This window comes from Lepisosteus platostomus, chromosome 6 (assembly GCF_059453375.1).
Source record: "Lepisosteus platostomus isolate fLepPlt1 chromosome 6, fLepPlt1.hap1, whole genome shotgun sequence".
NCBI classification, from domain to species: domain Eukaryota; kingdom Metazoa; phylum Chordata; class Actinopteri; order Semionotiformes; family Lepisosteidae; genus Lepisosteus; species Lepisosteus platostomus.
Genome location: NC_142616.1, coordinates 44,541,882 through 44,550,934, shown reverse-complemented (window position 1 = coordinate 44,550,934; position 9,053 = coordinate 44,541,882). Strand labels below are relative to the sequence as shown.

The following is a 9,053-nucleotide window of genomic DNA, read 5'->3' as shown; positions in this document are numbered from 1 at the left end:
TGTGGACATCTGTAAAAACACACCAGAAGGTGGCAGTACACCTCTGACAACCAGAATGCCCTGTGCTCACTAGCCTGCTGTAAGAAGTTCATCATCAGCTGATGGTCTAATGGGTATTTCAAAAAAGGCACAGAAAAATCTGACAAGCAAGTACACTTCAAAATTAGATAAAATGTTTTTTTGCTTTTTAACAGAAGAAACTCAAAAACACAAATTAGAATAGAAAATATTTATAAATTACATTTCCCCAATTAAATCACATTAAAGACATTAATTCCAGCAGGACAAATGCCAAGATTTGTTAATCGCCCTTGATTTAATAATAACATTTAGAAATATTTTAAAAACCCGGGTTACACGGTGAAAGCTTTAAAAATCTTTAACTTCAGAAGTTTTTAAGTTTTTTAAGAAAATGCAAAATCCTACTGATACAGACATTCCGAAGGAAAAAACAAGGACTGTATCAGTTAGTGAAGATAACAACCCCGTTACTTTCAAAACTTAAATTGTTAAGAACGGGGAAGCTTGTGCAACTTTTGCGTGTCTGGTAATGATTGGCAGTTCGAAGAGCCAACCGGTCATCGTTTCACCTTCTTAATGCCTTTTAGGTCAGCCAATCAGCTGATTGAAGAGGGTGGTCTGGCACTTAGCTAACAGCAGCTACGTCCCCAGGTGAGGTCGTTGTGCACGACATGGAGACAGGTAATGCTCTCGAAATTACTTTACATGGCTGGAGCTTTAGAACGTGGGACGTTAAAGTCGGCATACGTCCTAGTTACTAATTTTCAAGCTCTGTGACCTGATGTCAGTTTGTAGATAATAATTGCATTATGTTTAATGACCTATTTAGAATCAGATTATAATCAGGTTGCGGTTAACGTTTCTGTGTGACTCTCTATCCTTTGAGAATAGCTTATACCAGATAACGTTTTCGGTGCCGGGAACCGCGATCTCAAAATTATTTTAACGGTAACTGCGCACAGACCGGAAAAGTCAGCTGTTGATTGAGAGGAAATCGAGTCTTAAATGTACAGTATGTGACGTCGGGTAAGATCCAAACAGCCATCTACAGTACGAATAGTAATTTAGTTCGTTATTCGCACGGTGTAGTGTTATACCGTGTTGCGTTTGCTTGTCACTCCTGCTCCAACAAAACAAACGCTGTCCGAGGTCCTGGCGTGAGCGAGTTGGTGGTTTTTATCAGTAGTTACTGGTACATTTCTGACTTTTTTATCTATGTCGGGCAAGAGGAGTGAGTTTACCTCAAGACAGCTTACAGTGTTACTTTTGTGAGTACAAGTTTAATTGTTTTGAAAGTAACGACTCAAATACAGAACTAAAGTAAAACAATTCACTAATGCCGTTACTTCGCAAATGTCCGATCATCTCAATAGAATTTTAAAATGACGCAATAAACCAGTTGACACAATTTTTAGTGTATGTGAGAGGTAATCAGAACTCATATACTATAGAAGAGTACAGTATCCCGACAGTTTAATTAATACTGCAATTTGAACGACTATGAGGCCTGGGATCCAGGATGTGGAGGTCAGGGATGAAGGACAGTGCGAAGGAGAGGGAGGAGTCCCCACAGTAGTTCAAATTTTTAGATTATCTGGTGTGCCTTCAGATAAACCAGTGTGTTGAGCATGATTCATGACAACATGTCTTTCTGTTTTGTGTTAATGATGCATTGTACACAAGCTAACGTTGCTTTTGTAAAGCCCTGCCTTTCATCTCATTCTTGCTTTGTTGCTTTTTAGCGTGCCATGTGCTTCCTCTGCATGGACGCCACTTTGTTTGTGTCGAGCGGCGCGGCTCACGGCCTGTGTTCTTGGTTTCAGCCGTGTGAAGGCCCTCTATCATGGCCAGGCGCTGGAGGGAGCTAGTGGCCGTGCAGGGGACAGGAGCGCACCAGCCGTCATGTGGCAGCCTGGCCCGCAGTGCTGGGAGACGCTGTTCAGGACCCGGAGTGGACACTGACACCCGCGGGTGCCGCCCCAGCCCCACTGCGCTCTCCACTATAGCTCTCCTCACAGCTGTGCCTCCGAGCCCGGACAAGTCGACCCGCTGTGAGACTGTCGGCCAGTTCCTGCGTGACTTTCGGATTACGACCGTGTTTTCAGAGCCAAGCTCTTCACAGAGCTGCTGCTAACAGCCACCGATTTCCTGTCCGGCTGGAGGGGTCCGGCCTCTTTTGAGAACTGCTTTGCAAATGGACATGAGCTTCAGCCGAACCAGTGGGGCTGTTGGACCCGGGTCAGTCTGAGCAGGTCCCCCCCGCTCCGTCTCGGTCCGGAAGTTCTCCGGCGCTGAGGGCCATGGCTGAATCGTTCGACTCGCCGCGCAGGGACATGACTAACGGCGCCACACACGCGGGGGCCCGCCACCTGCTGAGGAGGCAGCAGCGGCAGCACAACGGGCAGGCCAGGGGCTTCCGCTCGCCCTCGCCCATGGGCAGGGTCATCCTCATCAACTCCCCCGTCGACGGTACAGTGGGGGGTGCATTCCCGTGTTATTCATTCCCAGTTTTCCCTGTCCATAGACTCATGTGCAAGTTGTGCCTGTGAGGAATGAAAGCAGTTCCCAACTGCTTCGTCCAATTCAGGGTTGCAGGGAAGCACTGGGACACCAGTCCATCAAAGAGCACACACGGACACATGGGCACAGACCAGGACAAATTCTCCCAGAGGCCAATAAACCTGTGTGAACACAGGGAGAACATGCAAACTCCACACAGATAGCGTGCCAAGAATTTGAACCCATTTGAACCCCCAGCACTGTGAGGCAGCAATGCTAATCATTGAGCCACTGTGCCATCCCTTATACATCATTTCTGTGGATATAAACTCAAGATAACATGTTTGAAACACAGGGCATCTGTTGGGCTAGTCAGACAGCTGCATTGTAAAGCTCTGTGCTGCAGAACACTTTAATGTGCTGCACATCAAAATGGACCACAAGGTGTGCCTGGGCCCAGCGTGACCATGGTGTGTACCTGCAGTGTGACAGCTGGACAGAGCCACTCACTGTCCTTCATGGTCCTTCCTAAATGGGCTATATTGAGCCGCTATGTGGCACACAACACTAATTATACAGTTGCAATGAATTGGGCTCTCATACCAGAGGTACTGAAGTGATGCTCATTTTAATGGGATTATAAATTACTCCCAATCTTTATGGCAGAAATGTCAGCTTGCTGGCTGAATCTCTGTGTTAAGCCCTGCATGCCAAAGTTGCTATCATAGCAGAAAGCCAAAGCTGTTTTAATGTAGCAGGGTTCTGTGGTTATTTCTCTGCGGTCCTATGAATGGCTATAAACAAGTGGAGGCAATTCAGCTCCATCTAGCTAGTAGATAGTAGCTAATTGAGCAAAGCATCCGATCTCACTGTTCATTGAAGGAAAGCAGGGTTTTGACTTAAATAAAATGGATAGCATGTTCCACACTTGCACAGACTTTGGTGTAAAGAAGTGCCTTCTTTTCTCAGTTTGAATTGCTCTTAGACTAGTTTCCACTCATGTCCTTCCTCCTTATGTCAATGCGGTAAAAGCTCATTTCAGTGTGGCAGGGTTCTGCAGTTTTTTGTCTCTAGTCATTCCAGGGCAGTCTTGTCTCTGTTGACCGATGCAGGTGGAGACGACAGCGAGGACATCCACACCATCACGGTGGAGAAGAGCGCCGATGGCAGGCTGGGCTTCAGTGTGCGTGGAGGCTCGGAGCACGGCCTGGGAATCTTCGTCAGTAAAGTGGAGGACAACAGCTCAGCGGGTAAGTGGGGGAGAGAAGCACTGCCGTGTTCAGCCAGCCTGCTGACAGTGACAGTGTCACAGGACAGTGCTGAAGAGTGTCTGTGCAAACAGCTGTGAATTCATTCTGAAAGCAATGCTGCTCTCAGGCAATGGAATTAAGCTTCCTTTGGTTTTCTAGGAGAAAATATAAACATTAATAACATGGACTTGCATTATTTTGTCATGCAAAAAGTTTTCAAGTGATGTGAAAATTTTTAAAGTGCAAGAAGCTGTACAGGTGTGGACAAGTTTGTGCAGTTATATATTTTTTGTTAGATTTTAAGTAAAGATTAAATAAGATGAGTGTTTTTCCCACCAGAGTAAAAAGCTTTTAATGTACTATTTTAAATAGTTTCAATAGCTGTCATTTTTCTAGAGAAATAAGTTGCCCACAGGTGGTTTGTTAATTAAAGCTAGTCAAGGTTGAGTTGGAGGAAGTGATGTCAACTCCCTGCGTGTGACTCTCCCCACAGAGCAGGCTGGGCTGTGCGTGGGAGACAAGATCATGGAGGTCAACGGTGTTAACCTGGAGAGCATCACCATGAGCAGTGCGGTCAAGGTCCTGACGGGCAACAACCGCCTGCGCATGGTCGTGAGGCGTGTGGGCAAAGTGCCTGGCATCCGCTTCTCTAAGGAGAAGACCACCTGGTAGGCCCTCTCCAGACTCCTCTCTGTTCAATACTCTTTGTCACTGTAGTGTGGAAGCAGGCAGGAGGGACCTGGTTATCATTACAGAATCCGAACCTGGAATTAGTCCCACAAGAAAAAAAAAGGATTTAAAATCTAGAGCCCAACACTACAGGTGGTAGAAAAAGAAAAAAAAGCTTCCTCTAGCATGTATTTTGGGATTGGTGTTAGGCTTTATTTGGAGGTGACAAAAAGAGCAAATTGCCCTCTGGATCAGAACAAGTCCTCCTGCCAATGGATATAGAGTGATTTTAATAATGTTCTAGTGCCCAGTTTTATTTTATACAAACTAGTTATCATGCCATGATAACATGTCAAAGCTGGAAGTTGCTTTGTTATTCTGCCTATGAAACCACAGCAAGACTTTCTTGGATCATGGGATTTCCTTGCTCTTGCTAGGTTAGATTAAGCTGATTGTCTGCCTTTTTAACACTTTTCAAAGTGCAGTACAGTAACTGGTGCCTAAAAGCCCACCAGTGAATGCCAGGGTTTTGTAATAGTCATTTGTAATAGTGTAATGTCATGCAATAATCCTGTGGGCCTGACTGATGGTTCATCTCACCTACTTGTGGGGAACGTAGCACAAACCACATGATCACATCTGGATGCATGAGAGACTGACAAACCAATAGACTGAAGCAGTGTTTATGTGCACATGCTTCATAATACACAGTCTTCAAGAGGGAAAAGTCTTTGTAGTTAACAGTCAACTCCAAACATTTCTTAACACTGTAAAATGTATTTTCTAATTCATGTAAGTTGCGTGTCATTTCCAATATGCCATATGCTTCAGAAGCTTGTGCCAGTGTTCCATTGTATAGTCACAGCCAGCAGTTCAGTAATGCCGAGGGCCAACTGAAAACTCACATAACAAGACATTTACCAACCCCATGCTTGTTAGAGCAGCTCCTTTAGTATGATAGGATCAGTAAAATTTCTTTGTCTTTGTAAGACATGCCTTAAGATACTGTTTCTCCAGCCTCTTGCTGCATTAATGGCCCAGGTGTTCGTCGAACTGAATGGATTGTAATTTGTGCTTTACCCTTTGTGATCCCTCTAAAGTACAAGCGCCATATTTCATAGTCTTTAGTGGAAAGTGATCCAGGTTTAATCCTGTCAGACTGGCACTGGAGAGCTGCCGTCTCGGAGCCAGTGAACTGTGACCTCAGCTGGCAGCGGGGCACACAGACTGATCCTGTGTCCCCACTGCAGGGTCGACCTGATCCACCGCCGAATGGTGGTGGAAGAGAGCGGCCGCACGCCCTCCGAGGCCAGCTCGGACGGAGCCTTGCGGCGGATCGTGCACCTCTACACCACCTCTGATGACTACTGCCTGGGCTTCAACATCCGGGGTGGCAAGGAGTTCGGCCTCGGGATCTACGTCTCCAAGTATGGGCTGCAGAAAGGAATACCATGGGTCACTTGTGGTCTGCATGCATTTGCCTGTTACCTGCTTTCTTTTAGGCGGGAGCTATGAAGAGACAGGTTCCTTGTTTCCAATGCCTGCTGCTCTGCCCTCTTAAAAAGCAATTTCTCCAGTTATTCCACATGCTTCTGTTCTTTTGTTAGCGTTTTCTGACTCCTGCAGCAGCATCAACGTCAGCCTCTACATCACACGGTCTGCTTTTTTTTCGGCTTGTTCTTTGAAATTAATCCCTCCTTTTCTTGACAACCTCTAGGAACAAAATCAATTCCTGTTGTTTTTACAAAATCATCATATTTTAACAGACCTCAAAGTAACAACTAATAGGTTTATTCCATGCTGAAAAGAGAAGAAAGAAAACACAACATTTCAGCTGTGGAGCCTTCTTCTGGTGTGAGGGGTAATAGGTTTATTCCATGCTGAACATAGAAGAAAGAAAACACAACCTTTCAGCTGTGGAGCCTTCTTTGGGTGTGAGCAGTTCTTCCTTCAGTTTGGGTGGAGCGGTGGCTCTGTGGCTGGAAGGTTGCTGGTTAAAATCCCACAGCCGACAAAGAAATCCTACTCCTTTGGGCCCCTGAGCAAGGCCCTTAACCCCAACTGCTCCAGGAGCTCTTTACAATACCTGACCCTGTGCTCTGCCCCCAAGCTTCTCTCCCTGTCTGTGTATCTTATGGAGAGCAAGCTGGGGTATGCAAAAAGAGAAATTTCTAATGCAAGAAATTGTATATGGCTAATAAAGTGATCTTTCTCTCTTATCTTATAAGAAAGCTCCACAACCGAAAACGTGTTTTCTTTCTTCTCTTTTCAGCATGGAATAAACCTGTTACTTGTTCCTTCGCAGCCTACACTTGCTGACACAGCTACCCACCTGAACTACTTCAGACCTCAAAGTAGTCTGGTGACTGGTACAGAGCTGCATAACTCAGCTAACGTATTCCAGAAATGAAACTGTGCACTCCATACCACAATTAAACATGAATTGTCTTTAATTAGTGTGTACTGTACTAACACTATAACCACATGTTAGAACATATGTATGATGACGTTGCCACTGTGCCAACAGTGGAGGGAGATGTTCTACAAAAATATAGATATAATTGTTTTTAATAAACAAATACTTAGAAAATTATTAAAAAATAGTGAGGAAAATTTTTCAAGATTGAATTGAGATTGAAATATTTGTCCTACATTACTGACCAATGGCCAAGAGAAGAATGGCTCTGGCTGCAGTCTGTCCTTCATGCAGCTCTGGCTAGGGGACTGTGCAGACACAGGCACCACTAGAAAGAAAAGTATAGAAGGGGTATTGTGCTAAATTAATCTACTATTGCCTGTTTTATTTACAAAAATGGGCACATGTACCCATTTTGCCAGCAGGCCAAGTTGCTTAAAGTTAAAATCTTGCTTAAAATTCTGTGTGATTTCTCCAACTTTTGATTTCTCCTTGTGAAATTTGGAAGCCCTGTTGTTCCATACACCCACTTTCACGAGGAAAAGCAATTTCTACATTGTTGTTGAAGCTGCTACTTTTTAAAGAAACTGTCTGAATTGATCTTTGGATCAATTAGCTACTGAAAAACCAAACGAGACTGGCCTCTTCTCTTTTCTGGCTGTGTACAATCTAATGTTCTTAGCCTTTCAGGTTACCACACACTCAAGTGAATAGCTGTATGATAATAACATGATTAAGGTGTATGATAATAACATAAGTTTATTAACCCTATACAATTTTTTGCATTAGGAATTTTTATTTTCACATACCCCAGCTTGTTCTCCATGAGACACACAGACAGAGAGAAGCCTGGGGTCAGAGAGTAGGGTCTCCCATTGTACAGCACCCCTGGAGTAGGGATCAAGGGCCTTGCTCAGGGGCCCAACAGAGTAGTATTCCCCTGCCGGCCACAGGATTTGAACTGGCAACCTTCCAGCCATAGGTAGAGAGCCTTAGCCACAGAGCCACCACTCCACCCCAATGCATTGGTTAAATTAGATAAGCAGATCTGGAGTAGCCAATTTGAAACCATCATTTACAACAATTTCAGTAAAACCATAGGCAGGTTTTAGAAACCAGAATTGAGATCTGTGCTGCTGAGAAATAAAGAGAGGATGTATAGAAAATTGCATTTGTATGTAACCAATATTACGACCCAGCCTTTGAAGCAACATCTTCTGTGGTGTTACAGTCTGTAATAGGTTTTTTTTTTTGTGTTTAGGCTGGATCCGGGAGGCCTGGCAGAACAAAATGGGATTAAAATGGGGGATCAGATTTTGGCCGCCAATGGGGTCAGCTTTGAAGACATCAGCCACAGCAGCGCAGTGGAGGTGTTGAAGAGCCACACCCACATCATGCTGACCATCAAGGTAACGGCTGCAGAGCCCCCTGCAGTGGCACTGACGGCCAAGCTGGGCGTAACGGCATGCTGGTCATGTGGTCCCTGGATGAGGGGTTCGGATTCGTGTGGGTATAGAGGGCAGCAGCGTGATCACTGATCTCAGAAACTGTGCAAGGCTGGGCCTGGTCAGAACTGGGATTTTTTAAAAGAAAAACAGGTTGCCGCTGCAAGGCCATAGGTGTACCAATGGGTGGGGCTCTTCCCTCAGGACCAAAGTTTCCCAGACCGGCTCCCCCTGTATTTCTGAATGATTACGCTGTACTGTGGGAGGTGCTCTCATCTGTGTGAGATGTTAAAGCCAAGTTCCGACTACATGATTGTTTAAGATCCCAAAGGAGCTTACCGATCCAAGGACATAATCCTGGTGTTGTTGGACCAGTATGTGACTTTACTCTGGACCAGGCTTTTTAAACCAATGATCCAGGATGGTAACTAGGGTCACTGTGCAATAGGAGGTGACCTCTTTCAGATGTGTGTCCTGGCTGCTTGGTTATCAAAAGTTCAGTAGCCCCATTTGTAAGAGTAAGGGTATTAACCCCAGTGTCTTGGATCAGATCAGGTGCAGAGATGAAGAATACAGTAGTTTATATAAATCTTGATTTTTACAAACTACTGTATTCTTCATCTCTGCACCTGATCTGCCTTGCTGTGGGGCTGCACTGCAGTGGGGGATAAAGTAGGGCCCCTCTTACTATAAGTAAAGCACTTTGGGTACTTTGGTTCTTTGGGTACTTTGAGTTGGAAAGCGCTACTTAAT

The 9,053-nt window shown here is 45.0% G+C and overlaps 1 protein-coding gene across 1 annotated transcript in view; it reads left to right on the top strand.

Annotated features, from left to right (window-relative positions):
- Positions 1 to 617: 617 nt before the first annotated feature.
- Positions 618 to 9,053, top strand: part of LOC148661780 (PDZ domain-containing protein 7-like) — a 35,963-nt gene continuing 27,527 nt past the window's right edge. Inside the window, exons 1-6 of the mRNA XM_088636029.1 lie at positions 618 to 702; positions 1,845 to 2,490; positions 3,633 to 3,770; positions 4,264 to 4,438; positions 5,690 to 5,866; positions 8,117 to 8,264. Of these exons, the coding sequence (XP_088492155.1) occupies positions 2,322 to 2,490; positions 3,633 to 3,770; positions 4,264 to 4,438; positions 5,690 to 5,866; positions 8,117 to 8,264 (807 nt within the window). The 5' untranslated portion in view covers positions 618 to 702; positions 1,845 to 2,321. The remainder of the gene's footprint in view (positions 703 to 1,844; positions 2,491 to 3,632; positions 3,771 to 4,263; positions 4,439 to 5,689; positions 5,867 to 8,116; positions 8,265 to 9,053) is intronic.